Source organism: Colobus angolensis, unplaced genomic scaffold, assembly GCF_000951035.1.
Source record: "Colobus angolensis palliatus isolate OR3802 unplaced genomic scaffold, Cang.pa_1.0 Scaffold6, whole genome shotgun sequence".
NCBI classification, from domain to species: Eukaryota; Metazoa; Chordata; class Mammalia; order Primates; family Cercopithecidae; genus Colobus; species Colobus angolensis.
Window position 1 is genome coordinate 16,381,235 of NW_012119598.1, and position 20,730 is coordinate 16,401,964.

Below are 20,730 nucleotides of genomic sequence, written 5' to 3' on the forward strand. Positions count from 1 at the left end.
CTGCTGGCACAACAAAATGTTCCAGGCTCATGGTGTACTTTCCCGCCCTCAGCCCTTGAAATGGACATGTCTCCAAGGAGCCTGCTTTCTTGTAGGGACAAGTACTGTTGAGGAGCCAAGATCTGGGCACAAGGGATGCTGGGGACTATGGGAATGTCATTTCTCCCAGGTGCTCTTAGTAGACTGAGGTTGTGTGTTTATAGGGGTCTTTCCGGAGTTCTGTGTTTATTAAAATCTGTGAGTTAGCAGCCATATCTCCAGTTTCAGTTTAACACCAAGGGGTTCATGTGCATTCATCCCCGAGGACCTTGGCTCCTGTAATCCTTAATATACTTACTTGCCATGTCTTTTCAGTGTAACCCACCTCCCATCTCTGCTGCCCCCATGATGGGAAACTCAGCCCTGACACCCCATGTGGTTGCTCCTCACTCCCTCCCTTTGCCCAATTGCCCTGCCTTACCAATTGGCTTTGGGACTGAATTGTTGGGGGAATTTTTGACATAGGATATGATGATAGTTCCTGGTGATTCTTAACACATAAGAAAGGAGAGTTATTGTTACTTGTTAGTAAACAGGGAGATGAGGTAGGTGGGATTCCCACCACTTGATCTCCATTAACTTTTTGGTTTGTTTTTGGAGACATAGGGTCTTGTCTCATATCAAAATAAGACAATGAGAGGTTGTTCACTTCTGGAGTGCAGTGGGACAGTCATGGCTCTAAGCAGCCTCAACCTCCTGGCCTCAAGCCATCCTTCTGCCTCAGCCTCTCCAATAGCTAGGCCTACAGGTGCATACAACCACACTGAGCAATTTTTTAATTTTTATTTTTATTTTATTTTTTTTTGTAGAGAAGGGGTCTTGCTGTGTTTCTCAGGCTGGTCGTGAAGTCCTGGGCTCATGCAATTCTCCTGCCATCTCGGCCTCCCAAAGTGCTGGGATGACAGGCATGAGCCACCACGCCCAGCCATCTCTGTTACTTTTTACATAGATTTTGGCTGAAAGATTCTCCTGATCCTGGATGTTGAGTATGAAGATGGAAGGGAAGCTGTGAGGACTAAATATGACAGACTCTTGTGCTGAACTGGCCACTAGGCTGTGAGACTGGTAGAGTGTGGTGTGATGATCAGGAGTGGAGAATGAGTGGGCTGTATACTCAGAAGGATGTATTTGCCCTAAAGGAATCTGTGAAGGCTCCACAGCGCCATCAGCAGCAAGGTGATTCAGGTGGATCTAGCCGGGCTTGGTTGTGCTTCCTGTAGCCCATCTACGTGGAGGCTGACACGAGAGAATCCTTGACACCTGGAGTTTGAGGCTGCCGTGAGACATGACCGTGCCTCAGCACTGCCGCCTCGGCAATAAAGCTGCACTCTGTCTCCCAAAAAAAAAAAAACAACGGTGATATGGGACTCTTTATTTGTGACTTTGGTCTTGCATGGCTTCAAAAATTTTTTTTTAAATGACATAATTGTACATATTTATGGGTCACATGATTTTGTGATACATATAAGTGATCAGATCAGGGTAATCAGCATATCCCTCATCTCAAACATTCATAATTTGTTGGTGTTGGGAACATTCAACATCCTCCTTCTAGATATTGCTAACTGTAGACATCCTACAGTGGTATAGAACACTAGAACTTACTCCTTCTATCTAACCATTATTTGGTATCCTTTGCTAAATATGCATGGCTTTTCAACATAATTAGAGCCAAGTGTATTTTTTGAGACAGAGTCTTACTCTGTCGCCCAGGCTGGAGTGCAGTAGCGCGATCTTGGTTCATTGCAACCTCCGCCTCCTGAGTTCAAGTGATTCTCCTGCCTCAGCCTCCCAAGTAGCTGGGATTACAGGTGCCCGCCACTATGCCCGGCTAAGTTTTGTATTTTTAGTAGAGACGGGGTTTCACTGTGTTAGTCAGATTGGTCCCAAACTCCTAACCTCAGGCGATCCGACCGCCTTGGCCTTCCAAAGTGTTGGGATTACAGGCGTGAGCCGCTGTGCCCAGCCAAAGCCAGGTGTTTTAAAGAGTAACTATGACAATTAGTTTGGCTACTTTTGGGAAAGGAATTTTGATGTCTAGAATTGCTCTCGGCATTTTACTTAGTAAATCGTGAAATAATAGTTTCTGCCTCCACCAATCCACCAATCCCATTTCATGAGGCTGTCTAAAGATTGCTCTGTTGATTATGGAATTTAGTTATGCAAGTCTTTGCTGTGGAGCAATTGTGACTGTTGTATTTAGTTCCCAAAGGTAGAAAAGGAGAGAAACCCATCAGGGAATGTCTCAGTGATTCTGTATAGAGAGGAAGGAGTATGTGTATTTGTGCTACGTGTGCTTGTGTGTGCACTATCTTATAACATGTTTTCTGACGTTCTGGGAAACTCAGAGTCTCTTAGTTGCAGAGGCATGCTTATTTATTGTTCACATAAATGCCATCTAGAGAAAACGTCACCAAGTAAGTACCTGGCTTTGAAGTTTCAGGATTCCAGACAGAAGAGAATCATCTTTTCATAGATAAAATTTACTTCTTTTAGATGTCAAATACAAAAAAGGTTTAAATAATTAAAGCCTAGGAAATGTTTAAAACCAATTTTAAAAAATGCTCTGAACCTTGGAAATGAATTTCATTTATGAGCTAAGCAATAAAAATAGGCTTTGTTATTTGTTTCTCTGTTGGTATACATACAATATTGTACTGTTTTGCTATTTCTCATACCTTTTCTTAGATCTGAGGTATTAAAAATGAGTCATCTTAGCTTTAAAATGCCTTTTTTTTCCCCAAGAGGATAAGTGTGTTTACCTGATCTGACTCTACAAGCCCCAAATGACAGATGATGCTTATTATAGCTTCATGACCCTGAAAATCTGATGGATTTGGTGGCCTTAGATAGCATCTTTTAATAGGCAGTTTCTTGAGCTAATTAAAACCTGTATTTCAGTGTGTACAAAGGTTACATAGTGATCCCTGTTGTTGTGGTACTTTAATACTTTTATTTCCATTTTAAGAAAAACAGGATGTTAAGGTTTTGTTTTTTTGTTTTTTTGTTTTTTTTTTTTTTACAATCATAAAAGTAGTTCCTGTTCATCTTGGGAATATTGGCAGAAGAAAGGTAAAGAAGTAGGCAAAAGAATACGTTCAAAATAGCATCTCCACCATCTCCCAGAGGTGACTGCTGTTAATTACCTTGTTTGTGAATATCTTACTGAGCATTCGGTGTGCGTATATAATACATATTTTTCCTGAAATGGTATTGCAATATACTTTCGTTTTTTGCAGTCTGGTTTTCCTACTTTACACTGTCACAAAAATGCCTGTCATTTCATTTTAATAGCTTATTTTCCATTTGGCGAATGTCTCATAATCTGTCTAATTCCTGATGCACACTTAGAGATATTTCACCTTTTTGATATCCAGTGTTGATGACGCATATCCTTAGTTAAATCTTCACCTTGTTGAAGCCCTTTCAGGCAAAGTTGACAGTTGGGAATGCGATTAACCTTCTTACACCTGCATTCTAATTCTGTTCTTTTTTGGTGCTGATTCCAAAGCAAACATAACTTGTCACATCCCCAAGCCTCTAGTGTTCACCATAAAGAGCTCAGTCAGCCCATCACCCTTGGGTGACAAGCGGGCACTGTGAGGGGTAAAGAAGGCAGTCTTTAATATGCTCATTATGTATAGGGAAGAAAGTCTGGCTGCAGAAATAATGAAGGAGCCAAATCAAACACCTGGAAGTGATGTTTGTTGCTAAGGATCCAGGTCCTTTTTTTTTTTGTCTCCAGTCCCCAATTATTACCTTTAATATTCTTGACAATTCTTTGGAATTTGGAAGAGAAGAAATTGTGAGGCCAAGGGAAAGATAGCGAGTGGAGTTGTTTAAACCTTGTTTTTAATCTGTTAATGACAGTGAGAAATCTTTGAGATGGGGAGAAAAAACCCTATACCATTAATACTGGGATTAGTATAGATATGTAAACACCCAGCTAGTCACTCTGAGGTTAAAAGCTTTAGAAATCTAAAACAAATGGCCGGGCGCGGTGGCTCAAGCCTGTAATCCTAGCACTTTGGGAGGCCGAGACGGGCGGATCGTGAGGTCAGGAGATCGAGACCATTCTGGCTAACATGGTGAAACCCCGTCTCTACTAAAAACTCCAAAAAAAAAAAAAAAAAAAAAAAAAAAGAAATCTAAAACAAATTTGTTTTAAGACACTACCAGCTAAGTCTGCAAGGCTCTTTCATTTCCTATTTAATATTGTGACCTAACATTTCTAAAGGAAAGGAGGATGGGATAAACAGTGCAGCCAGCCCGAAGTATTTGCCCGCAGTGTATTTATCTTTAAATAGCTGCTTTGAAGGGGTCCACATGTCTCTTGCCGGAGGCGTAATTAGTATCTTTCACTGACACACGCGGGGAAGAGGGTTTTGCACTTGCTGCATGCAGTGATTCGTACCATCGCCGTATTCCCTGTCACCACTCTCGTTATTCTTAATGAGTTCTGTCGTCTCCTCTTTGTTCTGACTATGATTATTAACAGATTAAAAAGAGCTTAATGTAGCAGAGCACTGGCAGGTTAAATGATTCTCTTATTTACATTTTCCTCTTTATGGGGCACTGCAAACAAGGGGATTCCCAAAGGGGACTCCTGAAGCATGCAAACCTACACACACAGTTCATTCCTGTGACCGTGGGCTTCACAGTTCCGCGTCACGGCTCGGCACATTGAAGAGAGCGTTATTATGGGGAATTCCTCGTAAATATCCTTACTGTCAGCCGTTATGAAGCAATGCTGTCTTGTTTTGGAACTGCCTGCCTTTTGTTTCTTCTGTCTTACAGAATCTTTAGTGATCAGCTGTCACTCAATTGCTAATTAATTCAGCAAACCTTTATTAAACTCTTTTTGTATGCTAGACACCTAGAAAACAGATTAGGCCCAGGAAAGCAGTATCGGTGGTGGGTAAAATTGAGGATATAACAATAAATGGGTGAAAATGCTGGGGTAGAGGTGTGTACCAATAAAAGTAGGAAGGGAGAGGCTCTGGGATGGCTGCAAAGGAATGGTGACATTTGCTGCAGGTCTTGAGTTACAGTGCATTAGGAACCTTTGCAGAAAGAGGATAGTGCTGGGAAGGGGTTCTGTAGAAGCACCTGCAAGGCATGGATTGATGTTGGAGGGCCTGGAGTTAAAGCAAGAAAGTTAGGATAAGCCTTAGATTCTGCATGCCCTGGGGTAGTTACTGGAGTGCCCCTTGGGTTCTTCAAGTCAGGAGTGACATCATTATACACCTACAAGGTTAAAAAGATGTTACTGGCAGCTCTGCAGAAAATCGATGGAGGCTGCAGGGAGGTCTTCTTAGGAGCATTGGCCGAAGGCTGGCAAGTCTTGGGGCAGATGATTTAAATATTTCTCAGCCTGAGCTTCCTCATCTGCGAAATGGATACTCTATAGTCTACATACAGCACACAGTTGCTGCAGGGGTGAACTAAAGCTAATGGGTATGAACTAGCCCAGAATTAATACTTGAGGCAGTCATCCACATATAGTCATCCTTTGATAACTCAGGGGACTGATTTATGGACCTCCTTTTGAAACCAAAATTCATGGATACTCAAGTCCATTGTGTAACATGGTACATGGTATTTGCATGTATGCACATCCTCCTGTATACTTTAAATAATCTCTGGATTACTTATAATACCTAATACAATGTAAATGCTATGGAAATTTGTTTCACAATATTGTTTAGAGAATAATTACAAGGAAAAAATGGGTCTGTATGTGTTCAGCACAGATGCAACCGTCTCCTTTTTTTACCTGAATGTTTTCGTTCTACAGTTGGTTGATTCCATGGGTGCAGAAGCCTCTGATACAAAGGTCCAGCTGTACATTTATTTTCCACTTTTCCAGTGAATTGAGGCAGAGGTAGTAGAGAGGAAGAGAGTTAGATTTTGGATTCAGGTGGAACTGTCTAAAAGACCAGCTGGATAGACCATAGGTAATAGAAGAGACAGCCCACCTGTGGTGTTTTTTCTAGAGAGCGTTGCTGGCCTCGTTGGCAAGGAACACATATTTTGATATAGTCCTAGCCTTGAGTATTGAGGACTAGGAATTCTAAGTAGGGCAAATGCAAAAGCCTGGGGTGATTTAGAGGTCACAGAATGAAAGGGGATTAACCTGCCAGAAAGCAATTAAGTAATCCCCCAATTGCAAGAAACACTATGGTGCTAATAATGAGCTTCCTTGAGCAAAATGGGAATACTTTACATTATGTAAACTCTTTGGGGAGGAAAGCACACTGTCTCCAGTGGTACACAACTTTTTTTGAGGGTCTCTGGGAGGTGTTGCATCTTAGTTTTTGAGAGCAGCAATAGTGAAAGTGTACATTTGAGAATGGTGTCATCACTGCCTAGGGGCTTTCAGTGGCCTTACATTCTGCATATGCTTGGTTTTCTCCTAGAGTCAGTTACTTAGCTCAGTTCTGCTGAGCTACCTGTTTATTTGTTGGGATAGTTTTTCAGTTAATAATGAAGAAATCTGAAACCTTGGAATTTTTGAGGTCTGAGGAGGGGAAGGATGGATCACTTTTATTGGCCCTGTGACCTTGATCAGATGTTATTAATAGGACCGTAGGTCATTTTGCTGTGAGGATTCTCCCTGCTACAGGCCAGCTGGCCTCTGACCATGCTGTGCCCTCCCTGAAGATAAACCAGGCTCCCTTTTTCCTGCCAGTGAGTACTGGCACAGATTCAGTAGTACTTCTCAGAGTCATATCTGGCCTTCTCCTTAGTTTCTAGAGAGTCCTTGAGTGTTTCTGAAATCCACTTAGAGAACATGGAAATAAGACTTTAAGTATGGCAGCGCTGTTTTGTTGGCCAAGCACCTTGCTGACTGCAGGGGTTTCATTGATAGCACGACAGTCCCTGGTATCTGTGTCCCACAGGGAAGTTTAGTGTTCGGCTTCTGTATTGGGAACTGAGGAGGGTCTCACATGATTCGCACAAAGACTTTTGTCTATAGTGGCTGTAAGTTAGAATGCTCATTTTTGTTGTTGGTGGTGGTGGTTGTTTTTGTTTTGTTTTTTTGAGATGGAGTCTCGCTCTGTCACCCAGGCTAGAGTGCAGTGGCGTGATCTCCGCTCACTGCAACCTCCACCTCCCACGTTCAAGCTATTCTCCTGCCTCAGCCTCCTGAGTAGTTGGGACTACAGGCGTGCCCCACCACAGCCAGCTAATTTTCGTATTTTTTAGTAGAGACAGTGTTTCACCATGTTGACCAGACTGGTCTTGAACTCCTGACCTCAGGGAATCCGCCCACCTTGGCCTCCCAAAGTGCTAGGATTACAGGCATGAGCCACTGCTCCCGGCCAGAATGTTCACTTTCTTACTGGTTTCTTCTTCTCAACTTCAGATAATACTGTGATGGCTTGAGCACCATCATGGCTGCTGCTATGTGGTATGATTTGTATATTCAGTGAGATGAAGAGAACCATGGGTAGACCTTGTGGCATTTGACTGGATGTGTATTTGAATGTGTTTTGAATTGCCAGTGCGGACGAACAACATAGGAAAGGTTGTAAGGGGAATGTTACAGTTTTCAGTGACATAGATGCTAGATCAGCATGGGAGTAGGAGATTGGGAGGGAAGGTGGTTTGATACCCATTGTATTCTCCTTGTGAAGTCCCACATGTTAATTGCTCTTGCAGATAGAATACTACCCTAATGTCGGGAATTTCCTATATGTGGGATTAGATAGGCACACCTGGGTGCTTAATTGGGGTAGTTCTTGAGAGCAGTAATCCAGGAAGAGGAGGAGGAGGAGGAGGAGGGAGGGTTGCTGAAGGAAAGATTGGCCATGCATCCAGGAGGTCATTGCGTCATCCCTCCTTGTTCCTTAACAAAGACGGAAGGTTCAGCTTATTCTAACCATCGAGTTCATTTTGCATTTTCACCCCCTATCTCCCAGATCCTGGTCACCAACCAATCTACTTACTTTCCCATTTGGGAAAGAAGATTTGCTGTCACCTATGGCAAGAATGACAGTATGATTTTGTACCTATGAGTAAAACGATACCACCGTACTGCGAGTCGCTCCGCTTGCTTTTGCCTATGTTTGAGGCCATAAAAATGTTTCGACTGAATACACTGTGCTCTGTGTACAGTTGAGTAACCTCGAGTCTCATGGCAAGTAAGCCATTCCCAGAGTCTTGGCCTCATCCTGGAGTCATGGATCCCATGTAGAGTCCTTTCAGTGGTTGGTATCCTTTTTTTTTTTTTTTTTTGGACATACCTATTTAAAAAGAAGTACCTTCCCAAGATGGGCGTGATTGGATAGGCACCTCCTTATTCAGGAAGAAATAGGGATTCCCTTTGTGTTTTGCTCGTGGTATTGAGGGCTGCTTCCCTGTCTCTGCTACACAAACCCCTCTTCATGCCAGAAAGGACATTAAGTGAACGTTTTACATTCATTTTAATTTTAACCATTACCTTTCCTTTAGTACAATTGATAGTAATTTTGTCTTGATACAATGGAGATAAATTATTTAAGACATGAATGCAAGTCACCTTATAGAAAATAATAGCACATGGAGTATCTGGATCTGGCAAATACTTTTGGGATGGTAGGCAAATGAATGCCAGCTGGGAAATTCTTCCCTAATAAGTTGTAAAGTCAGACCAGGAATAGGCAGAGATTGCCACTGGACATGTTATGTTTGTCCCGAAGCCTTTTAGGGAAGTTTGTGTTTACATGTTGTACATGCATGAACGTATGAGCTGAATGTAGACATCTGCCCTGTGTGAGTCTCTGGTGCCTTGAATAGTGCTTGGTACATACATACATACGTAGATTGGTGAACTAGGGTATTGGGGTGCAACTGCTTTCTTCTGTGATTTCTTTCATCTTCTATCCGTTGCCCAAGTCCCTACCAGCTCACTTTGAAGTTTTGTTTCTTAATTTGATAGTAGGGTTGATTACTTTTCATTTTGTTTATGTATCCCTAAGATAAAACAGAAACTCAGTGGGCCAGCCCCATGATAATTGGGTCAAGCAGTAGAATTTGACTCTCCAGCTAAATGACAGTGCACAGGGAATCCCTTTAGGGTCTTTCCAAAATATAGCCAAGTGGTGTTTGGCTACTTAAGATCAAGAACTGGTCGAGGGTGGGAAGATAATGGGCAGGAGGGCTTGTCTGTGTACATGATTCATAGAGAAGAATCCAATTTTATAGAAACCACAGCCTAAATTAGAGAAAGCAAGCTTTTGGATTAACATGATCTCTGTTGTGGTTGTAACATACCACAGTTTGATTTTTGTCCAGATGAAAACATTTGGTTTGCACTTCAGTAAATATTGTGGAGACGTTGCCAGCTAATTCTGAAAAGTAATGAAATATGGCTTTGGCAAAGAGCAGATGCATTCCGTACTCTGATTGCTCTTATCTGATCCAAGTTCAGATTTTTTTTACATTTGCTAATGCACTTGAATAATCGGGAGAGAAAAATCTGCCTGTAATTTTAATAGGAAAGTGTCTATATTGACTATACTTTTATAATGACCACCCATAGAGTCTTCCCCTGCTTCCCCTGAAAAAATCCCACACAATTCCCAAGCCTCTCAAACGTACACCTTTTGTTGGTTACTTTTCTTAAATGAGAGTTTGTAAGGGAGAGATACGATATGGTGTTCCATGTGAAAAGTCAGCCTCTCTCACTTGCTAATTAATGTGAACGCGGCTTGTGTTTTTGCCATGCAGAGTCCACCCCCGAGAGGTCATATAAGGTTGCAGAGTCCTTTCTTTTCTTTTTCTTTTTTCTTTTTTCTTTTTTTTGAGGTGGAGTTAACTCCTGTTGCCCAGGCTGGAGGGCAATGGCGCGATCTCAGCTCACCACAACCTCCGCCTCCCAGGTTCAAGTGATTCTCCTGCCTCAGCCGCCCGAGTAGCTGGGATTACAAGCCGCCTGCCACCACACCCGGCTAATTTTTTGTATTTTTAGTAGCGGGGCTTCACCATGTTAGCCAGGCTGGTCTTGAACTCCTGACCTCAGGTTATCCACCCGCCTCGGCCTCCCAAAATGCTGGGATTACAGGTGTGAGCCTCCGTTTTTACCATCCTTACTGGTATTTCACAGCAGTTTGTAGGTGAGCCTTGCTGTGGAAAGGGGAAGGCCTCTTTTTAAAAAGTATTTTCAAGTTGTGAATCACCTGTCTTCATCTCTCTTCCTGTTGTTTTCAACCTTGTAGCTAGCTCCATTCCCATTTTTGTGAATCCTGGACCCACAATGAGCTTTTCAAAAGATTGCTTCATCTGACATTTAGAGGAGAAAAATTTTCCTAATAAAATGTCTAGATATGAAGCTGACCCCTTATATGCCAAAATCTATTAAGTTACAAGCTATTTTTAATGAAAAATTTAAAAACACACTGTTCTGTTTTTGTTTTTTTTTTTCTTTCAGACAGAGTTTCACTCTGTCACCCTGGCTGGAGTGCCCTGGCACAGTTTCAGCTCACTGTAACCTCTGCCTCCCGGGTTGAAGTGATTCTCCTGCCTCAGCCTCCCTAGTAGCTGGGATTACAGGCATCTGCCACTGTGCCCAGCTAATTTTTATATTTTTTAGTAGAGACGGCCAGGCTAGTTTCAAACTCCTGGCCTCAGGTGACCAAAGTGCTGGGATTACAAGCGTGAGCCAACCTGCTTGGCTTGTTCTGTTTTCAAATAGGTCTGCTAGATACGAAGTTTCTACCGACTCAGCACGATGTAATTACGTAATGCATCCATTAACCCATTCCCTACTGAGGAATATGCAGTAGTTTTCTCCAGTGATAAACACCCTGGTCTGCTGTGTGTCTTGAGGGGTTTGAAATATCCTTTCCTTCATCCTGTTTGTATCTAGCAGATTCTTCCTCCTCTGCATTTATTTTTAAAAGAGATAATCAAGCTTGTATCTAGGTAAAGAAGAAATAAATGCTCTTTATGTAAATGTCTTAATTGTAGTTTCTAAGATGCTTTGTGTCTTACACATTTGAGGTTGTTATTGAGCTGTTACTACATTCAGTCCTTTTCTATCACTGTGATCATTTTTACTTTTGCATGAAATGTGAGATGATCTTACTGCGTTTGTCTCAATGAGAAAAAAAGAACCCATTTTGGCTTCATTTTGCCAGTTCTGTGGCTTCTCTGGGTCTGGCATGACAGTTTGACCCCTCTGCGATTTTCAAGTGGACACGCCAGCAGGATTCTTAGAGGGATTTACAGCAACCACATGGTGACAGAGCATTGGCATGTGCAGCATTAGACTCTGTTGGCTTTATTCCTTTGTACCTACTTCAGTTGTCCATGAGGTTAATGAGATAGACAGGTTTGAGGGTGCCTGGCCAAATTCTGGATGTCTGCTCCTTCTAGGGGAGATGCTGATTGTTCATGAGTGCTCCTGCTGGTGGATGGGTGATGGATTGGCAGTTGCCCTTGGTGGATGATGCCTAGGAGGACAGTCAGGTCATATGCGGGCTGGCGGGGCTGGCGGCTGGGGGGGACGACAGTGTTGTCCTTGTGGGTTACCCACCAGTGAGAAGAAGGGGTACAAGCTTAACCTCTGAACTAAGGGCACTTTGGTGGTGGTTAACCGACCTCCTCCCCTGGAGTTCATTTTTATTCTGCTTCAATCCCTTTCCTATACTTTCCCTTTTCCAAGTCTTCCTTCTTCCAACATATTACCTCCTGATTCCCCATTTGATTTACGAATCCTTCATTACCCGTTTTTCTTTGTTGATACTTTACCTTTAGATCCAGACCAACGTGCCAATCATCTGAATAGAAGCAAAATCATCTTCTGGGTTGAAAACAATCCGTTTTTCCTTGTCCCCATATGTAGGAGAAATGGTGTTCTTTCCCACCTCTGACTTCAGGACTAGTTCCGTCAGAGGGACTTAATGTTGTTAGAAGGTTTTACTTTGAGAGCAAGTTCCTCAGAATTGCCCTTATTCCTCACTGGTCTTCTATTTCTAATCTTACATTTCTTCTATTTTAGCCCCTCACTTTCTTTCCCAGTACTCAGCGGGTCACATCACCTATTTGTTTTTGTGGAGGAGCCATTAAAACAAATCCATTCATAATATTGGTTGTTTTCTGCTTTTGTTAAAAAATTATCATCTATGGGCTGGACATGGTGGCTCACTCCTGTAATCCCAGTGCTATGGGAGATCAGATGAGAAGATCATTTGAGGTCAGGAGCTTGAGACAAGCCTTGGAATGATGGTAAATTCTGTAAGAACTGCAAAAAATGAAAAAATTATCTGGGTTTGGTGGTGTGTACCTGTAGTCCCAGCTACAGGAGGCTGAGGTGGGAGGATCACTTGCAGCCAGGAGGTCAAGGCTGTAGTGAGTCATGATCACACCACTGCATTCCAGCCTGGGTGACAGAGTGATTCCTTGTCTCAAAAACAATGTATTATCCTTTGTGGATATCAACAAAGTCTGGATGCTGAACTGAGCGTCTAGATGTTTTCTCCGTTTTAGTTCTTTGCAACATAAACTCAATCCTCACCCTTTCTCTCAACATCCTGAGTGTGAGGAATGTGATAGTTGCTTTATGCTGCTTCTCTAATGTTTGAGTTTTTAAAAAATCCTCAACAGATCCTGTTAAGTGGAAGTTAATTCCTTATTTCTAATGTGCTTTACATGGATTTTTACCTGATTCTCTTTGAATCTTAGAATATTTTTAGTGGATCTTATTGCTGTGTTTTCGTCTTTTTTGAGACAGAGTCTTGTTCTCTTGCCCAACCTGGAGTGCAGTGGTGTGATCTCGGCTCACTGCAACCTTTGCCTCCAGGTTCAAGTGATTCTCCTGTCTCAGCCTCCCGAGTAGCTGGGATTGCAAATGTGCATCACCATTTGTATTGTTAGTTTTTGTATTTTTAGTAGAGACGAGATTTCTCCATATTGGCCACGCTGGTCTCGAACTCCTGACCTCAGGTGATCCACCGCCTCGGCTTCCCAAAGTGCTGGGATTACAGGCATGAGCCACCGCGCCCAGCCTTATTGCTGTATTTTTATATTGCTCCCACATGGCCTCATTTGTGGAGTTTATTGCCTTTGCAACTGAGGGGAGAGAGCAAGGCTGGAGGGGTGATGGCTCTCCTCTTGAAATACATGCCTGTAACTTTTCAGTCCCTCCTGCTCCTCCTGTTACTGTTTCCCTCTGACAAATGATTGAATTGGCTGCGGAAGTTACCATAAGAAAGATCTACATAAGGACCTGCTGTTTTTATACCGTTCCATCGTTTGGATTTCAGCTGCTAGTCATTGCCTCCAAGATACAATATAGGAAGGCTGTGCTTTAAAAGAAATTAAGCATGGCTATTTTTATCTGGAAGGAACTATTTAACCTTTTAAAAGAGGGAAATTTAATAGCAGAGTCTAAAACTTACAAGTTCTCTCCTAATAGTATGACTGACAGCATATGTTAGATCGATAGTAAAATAATTTGAACGTTTTTTGGGGGCTGTACTTACTCTTGCTTTTTCATAAATACTTGTCAAGTAGATTTAGGGAGGACGGATCAACAATGTTGTGATATTTCACTGTGTAGATAACCTGTCGGTACACAGGAGTGGTGACACTGTACTGAAAACCATGCTAATTAGCCTCCTGTTTTCCTAGCCAGTCTTGTACTAACTGTAAAACCATTTGGATTGAACATATATTTTGGTCCAGTGGAAATGGGTGTAGATATTGTTTTCTCTTTCTCTTTTAACTCCTGACTCTTTATTTTACTCCCTTTTCTATTTGATTTTCCCCAAAGTCTGTGTCAGGTTTAAGAACCTTCTTTCTGTCCAGAATCTACTTCTAAATAGAGACAATTAAGGGGAGGGAAACAAAACATCAAAATGGCTTTTGTGAGACCAAGCTGAAATCTTCTATCTACAGAGGGTCTTTCTGCTGACTACATCCCCTTTGAAGTTGCATATCCAGTCAGTGATGTGGTTCACATAATTTGGGGGGTTTTTGAACATTGGTAGGTCATGAAGATGCCTGTAGGAAAGGAAGGGGTTGAAGGTCCCACGTACTCTTTGCATTTGGGGGAGATGGATGCTTGGTTTGCCATTTCAGCTCCTGATACTGCTCATTTTCCACTTCCTTGTCACTGAGCATATAGTTCCAAAGCTGGACAGAAATGGTTTTAACTGTGTGTTTAAACCTTGCGATCTTTGAGATCTCTATTTAGATAGGAGAGTGAATTGGTGATTTGTCTCTTCGTTGATGTTACTAGAGTGTTTTTAGCTCATTCATAGGCAGGCAGGCAAGAGAAGACATGAATTTCCTATTTAGTTCTTTTACTATTATCTGAAGGGGATTTTGTTTGTGTTTTAGAAGCCTCTGGTTCCAAATAATGTATGAATGACTTGATTGTATCTCCTGAATTGCCTTTGTTTGATAAAGAAGAACTATATTGTGCTTTTTTTTTTTTTTTTTTTCAGAATATTGAGCCTAAGCGTGGGCACGGGGGCTCACGCCTGCAATCGGGAGGCTAAGGCAGGAGGATCGCTTGAGTCCAGAAGTTTCAGACCAACCTGGGCAACATAGCGAGACTCCATCTCTACAACAATTACAAAAAATTAACTAGGTGTGGTGGTGCGCCTGTAGCTCCAGCCTACAGGATTGCTTGACCCCAGTAAAGGGTGCGGTGAGCTGTAATTGCGCCACCGCTTGGGCAACAGAGCCACATCCTGTCTAGAAAAGTAATGATATTGAGCTTGTTTTTTTGTTACTTTAAAATCCGGAATGAGAACCTTTGAGGATGCAAGGTTAAGATGTAAATGGGTAAGGGTGAGGAGGTCGGTTTTCTTGTTGGGAGGTTTATTTTTTCATTTTTTATTTCAAATTCAGCACTTTTACTTAGTGCAGCGTGGGAATTTATTTGGGTAATTTTGCATCCAGTTAACCTAATCAGGACATCAAAGTAGCTTCCAAAACCACTGGAGTTTGGGGAACTCGTATCCACCAATTATTCCTTATGAATACAACACAGTGATTTTATATAATGAAATGTTATATTCCATTTTTACTTCTAGCTCTCTAATCGTCTTTTCTTTGATTTTTTTTTTTTTTTTTGAGACGGAGTCTCGCTCTGTCGCCCCGCCTGGAGTGCAGTGACCGGATCTCAGCTCACTGCAAGCTCCGCCTCCCAGGTTTACGCCATTCTCCTGCCCGAGTAGCTGGGACTACAGGTGCCCGCCACCTCGCCCGGCTAGTTTTTTGTATTTTTTAGTAGAGACGGGGTTTCACTGTGTTACCCAGGATGGTCTCGATCTCCTGACCTCGTTGATCCGCCCGTCTTGGCCTCCCAAAGTGCTGAGATTACAGGTTTGAGCCACCGCACCTAGCCGATTTTTTTTTTTTAAGTCTATTAATTTAGAGTAATCTCTCTTCCTCAGCAGTGGGTAGGTGTTTTTATTTTATTATTTTTTTGTTCCATCCTTGGAGGTGTTTTTTTTTTTCCTCAAGAGATACTCAGATGCGATTTTAAAAATCCTGATTTGTTCTGTTTTGCATCTTCTTCCTGCTGGGGGATTTTGCTTGAAATACGTTCAAAAGGCACAGATGATCTTGGGAGTGTTTGAAAAATAAATTTAAAATGGCACTAACGATCAGTTGCTTTGTTTTTTCTCCTCAGTTTTGAGGCTTTAGGTTTAGTCTTCATTGTGATGTTCCTTCCAGAAAGGGTGAGGGTCAAGGCCTGTGTTTATGAGCTATTTTTCTTATTCCACCAGGTTCTCCTGCGCTGCCCAACAGCATGGTGTATTTTGGAAGCTCTCAGGATGAGGAGGAAGTCGAGGAGGAAGATGATGAGACAGAAGACGTCAAAACAGCCACCAACAATGCTTCATCTTCATGCCAGTCGACCCCCAGGAAAGGAAAAACCCATAAACATGTTCATAACGGGCATGGTAGGTCCACTGTTGAACTTGGATAACAAAAAATCTAAATCGCTGGGTGAGAGCTGGAAGAGAGCCTCTGCTGAGAAGAGATGAGATGAAGGCAAAGCTCGTTCTGGGTACTTCTCCAGGGCCAGACACTTCATGGGCAAAGGGATTATTAGTATAGCTTAGTGTAGTCCTGGGTGTTCTAGGTGAGCGCAAATACTCTTATGTTGTGGAGATATGGTAAATTCTATAAGAACTGCAGATAAACAGGCATCGGAACAGGAAAAGACCATATCTACATGGGAATGGTCAAGATTTAGTGAAACAATATCTGTGCCCCCCTTTAATTACTAATGTGATTTTGGCAGGTGGGTATGGTGTAGGAAGAAAACTATCATTCCTCCTGTGGAATTGCACATTCATTCTGAAGTGGACTAATTTTCCCCTTGCGTGTATATTGTGGAGGAGGAGGAGAAAAGGCAGGAGCAAAAGCTTGGGTATCACAGTGAGGAAACTCGTCTTATGAATAAGTTGGCTATAGAAAGCGCCTAGTGGTTTTTCTTTCTTCCTTCTTCTTTTTTTTTTTTTGGAGACAGAGTCTCACTCTGTCGCCCAGGCTGGAGCACAATGGACAATGGCACGGTCTCAGCTCACTGCAAGCTCCACCTCCCGGGTTCATGCCATTCTCCTGCCTCAGCCTCCCGAGTAGCTGGGACTACAGGCGCCCGCCACCACGTCCAGCTAATTTTTTGTATTTTTAGTAGAGATGGGGTTTCACCGTGTTAGCTAGGATGGTCTCAATCTCCTGACCTCGTGATCCACCCGCCTTGGCCTCCCAAAGTGCTGGGATTACAGGCGTGAGCTACCGTACCCAGCCGCCTAGTGGTTTTTCAATAGAGAAGTGACCTAAATGGAGTTGTGCCCGGAAAACATAAAGCTGGCATCGGTGATGAGGACTTCTTAAAGGGAGATAACTTGAAGAAGGGGAAATGCACAGTGAGGTTGTAAATGTAGGCAATTACCTGACCAAAGTAACAAGGGTTACTAAACATTGGTTGTCCAGTAGACACTGGAGGATGTAGGTGTAAAAATGAGTGATTTCAGAGGCAGCACAGAGGTAGTCCTGAACTAATTGGAATTGCACTGAGTGGGGGAATGAGTGTAAGAAAAGAGGAAAGAAGCCGGGCATGGTGGCCAGCACTTTGGGAGGCCGAGGCAGGTGGGTCACGAGGTCAAGAGATCAACACCATCCTGGCCAACATGGTGAAACCCCGTCTCTACTAAAAATACAAAAAATTAGCTGGGCATGGTGGCACCCACCTCTGTAGTTCCAGCTACTCGAGAGGCTGAGGCAGGAGAATTGCTTGAATCCGGGAGGCAGAGGTTGCAGTGAACCGAGATTGTGCCACTGCACTCCAGCCTGGGCGACAGAGTGAGACTCTGTCTCAAAAAAAAAAAAAAAAAGTAAAGAAAGAGGAGGGAAGCAAAGAGAGTGGGAGGAGGTATGGCTGTTTTCTGTTGCCCTTTTATCAGCTACTCCATAGACTTATTTTACTTAGGACCCACTGAGACCCTGTAAGATATAGAAGCCTTACCTACAAATGGCAGAAAATCAGTGCTGTCTGTAAGTGATTGAGGCAAAGGAATGCTGCTCGTTTTTCTCCTTGGTGTCTGTGCACTGAACTGTCATTTGCCTTCTGGATTCACTGGGAAGCAGAGGCTCAGGACAAGCACAGCTTAGACATGATTGAAATCTCTGTCTAGCTTTCATTATTGTTGGGCCTTTCTGCTCTGTCCACTTAACAATTGTTCATCTGGCTTGCCTCTTGCTTTTGATTGTGTTTAGGTGACACATATGCACAGTAGAGGGTGCAACGTCTTTTTAAGGACTTGTGGTTTAATTGGGGAGATGGGGTAAATACAAAATGTAACCACATTTTAACCTTTTGGGGAAAAGGTTGTTACTTGCAGCTGTAGTCATCAGGGCATCGGGATGGTTGGAAGAGGACTGCATATGTAAATTGGAATACGGATATTAGTGTACAGATGTAATTGCTAAGGAGGAAGCATACCGCAAACAGAGTGATGCAGAATAATACCTGTACTTGGGACTGTTGCCTGTTGTTCCGCTAGTGTGGACGTCTACTCTTTGGTGACCTGGAAAGACCCAGGTGAATTTATCTGATGTCTTCATCAGTTGAGTTAATCCTGTGTATACTAGTACAGTTGCACTGGGGTCCCTAACTCCTTTGTTTTCCAGAGTGTTTGGGCTTGATGTAGAGACATTGGATTCACATGCTGATTTTTCTCATAGATTCAGTTTTTAATGTTAAGAATCATCATCTGCATGGATCTTAGTTATGTGCGGGGGCAGTGACTATCTGGCAGCACGTTACATGGAATGTATGAAAGAAGGGGATAGAATGAGGGTGACAGGATAGGCTGAGCTCTCACCTAAAGGAGGGCATAATGATTCTATGTTGACCACTGTCATTGCCACTAGGAGTCAAGGAAAGTGTAACTATCTGTAGATACATATCTGTATGCATTTACACAGATAAACTTCTGAGTTTCAGAAATCTTAGGAGATTCTACTTTTTCATTTTTTATTAAAAAAATTTTTTTTAATGCTTGTTAATTCAAATATTTCCAGAAACATTGTTGGGATGTTTTTGTCCCCGAATGAATTTTGATGTAGGATAGTGTGTATCCTGGCTCCAGGCTGGGAGGACTAGGTGGAATGAGTGATCTTGGGTAAGCACTGACACACCCACCTCCTACTGCCTTTTCTGAGTTGTGTCCTTGCCCTCCCTCCTGATTCTCTTCCTCCCTGTCTCTTCTGTCATCCTTTCTTTTACAATAGAGTCACAGCATCAAATAGAGGAGCTGCAGGAAGCATACCCAAACCAGCTGGGTTTAGGCAGGGGACTAACTTTACTGAAACTTACAAACCTTTCTGTGCTTCCTTTTCTGAGACTTGTAGATAACCAAACGGAAAGGCCCTTCTCACATCCCTGAGCAGCTGGCTTATAGCTTTAGTTAGATTGACATCATCTGTGATTAGCCCTGCCCCCAACCTCCAAGCTTCTACCATTTTGATTATGTTGTATTTGAGTTGTGAATGGGTTTTCTTTGATTTCGACCCAGCAGAGTCCCAGAACTACCATCTTGGGAGAATCCATGAGGCTGTGCAATCTGTTTGCCTTCATGTAAACTTCAGGGGAAGTTTGATGAGGGAATTCTTACAGGCCCAAGAGACCCGTATTTAGATCTGTCCAGACTGCAGTCCTTCCTGCTGTCCCATTCTGTTGTCCGAAGTCCTCATCCATTTCCCTGTTCAGTCTGTGTTAGGCCTGCCTGTTCCTGGAGCAGGCGCTCACTTCCTGGCATGTCCCTCTGCCATTTAGTTCACTGCTCTTCAGCAGCATCGTAGGGAAGTTTTAATCTTATTTAGTCTGAGGTTTTCTTTTTATTGCTACCCCTGGGCATTGTTTAGATCTTAACCTGGTCAGAAAAATTCCATTTCCTATGGGGTGTTCAAAAGACCAAGCAAGTCAAAGAGACACAAACACGAAACCAACCCTGCTAGAATTTTTCCTACAGAATTTGTGAGTTTTTAGCAAATCTGAATACCGGTGTTAGGAAAGATTTCATGTTTACATGTTCTCGAAATTGCTGTATTTGTAGAGGATTTGGAGGAAGCTCAAACTCATTTTATTGTGATAAGTGCCGAAACTAATCATAGAATCTTTGCCATATTAACAATGGTGAATGATATTAACCATTTATGGAGTTACCTTTTCTGTCCTAAATCAAATAAGATTAACTTCTGTGTAAATGAGAAAAATGTAAGCCCCTGTGCTTACCTAAGCGTTCTGGAAGATAGCGCAGATGAACACGGCAATAGGCTCTACCCACAGGAGCTAATGGGATATGATGTCTCCTGGCACATCTGTCAGAAATGTCGGAAGACATTCAGGTCTATCCGTGTGTTTCTCCTGATGAAATAGGTTTCGGTGTCTCATTCTTGTCATTCCCTGTCACTTGGTGATGCTACCTGGGTGACTTGTATCCCTTGTCTTCCGGTGTGTGTGTGCAGCTCCCCCCCAGCCCTTGTGTCCTGCCACCCAACTCATACCCATATACCAAAGTCCTTAAGGTGGGGTGGTGTGGGGCAGGGGCTGTTGGCTGTAAGCAGCTTAGATACTCCAGTGATCATTGGGGATCTGTTAAGAAAGACATTTTGTAGTTTTTGTGTATGTTTATGGGTTTTGTGTATTTGTTCCCTTTGTAGGCATCTGAGTACCAAGTCTTTTGTGAAGTCATACGAAAAGAAAAAATCCCCACAAGCCACTACCTGGGATATAGGTCTCTGCGGAGTCCTTCCTGCTGTTGCCACATGGCTTGAATGGCCTTGGAAGGCAAAGTGTAACAACCCACAGGATGTCAAGTGATTCCTTCTGACGCCAGTGGAGGGAATGGAATAAAGCCAGCTTAGTAATATACAGGCCTTTTGGAATGCTCCTCCGATTTCAGATGACCCAGGGGAACATGCTGGTTTCATGAAACCAAAGTCAGCTTTGAAGAAAGCTAATGTCAGCCTCAGGTTCAGGCAGTATTGTAGAAAAACACACTGAGCTCTCAGTAGCTGGCTAGCTGTGCTGCCTTCCCCAGTCTGTTTTACATCCGCTGTTATATTAAGATGGATGACAAGGAAACAAACTGACGTCAGTTTATTAAAGGAAACACTTGTGACGTTGGGAGTAATCCCTCAGGCAAGTGGTATTAATTGAACGTATTTCTGAAGTTA

At 42.7% G+C, this 20,730-nt stretch overlaps 1 protein-coding gene across 3 annotated transcripts in view; it reads left to right on the forward strand.

Annotated features, from left to right (window-relative positions):
- The window catches only part of JARID2 (jumonji, AT rich interactive domain 2), a 286,725-nt gene that overhangs the window by 216,587 nt on the left and 49,408 nt on the right, over positions 1-20,730 (forward strand). For all 3 annotated transcript variants that reach the window (XM_011962733.1, XM_011962731.1, XM_011962732.1), the window contains exon 5: positions 15,768-15,944. In XM_011962733.1, the coding sequence (XP_011818123.1) occupies positions 15,768-15,944 (177 nt within the window). The remainder of the gene's footprint in view (positions 1-15,767; positions 15,945-20,730) is intronic.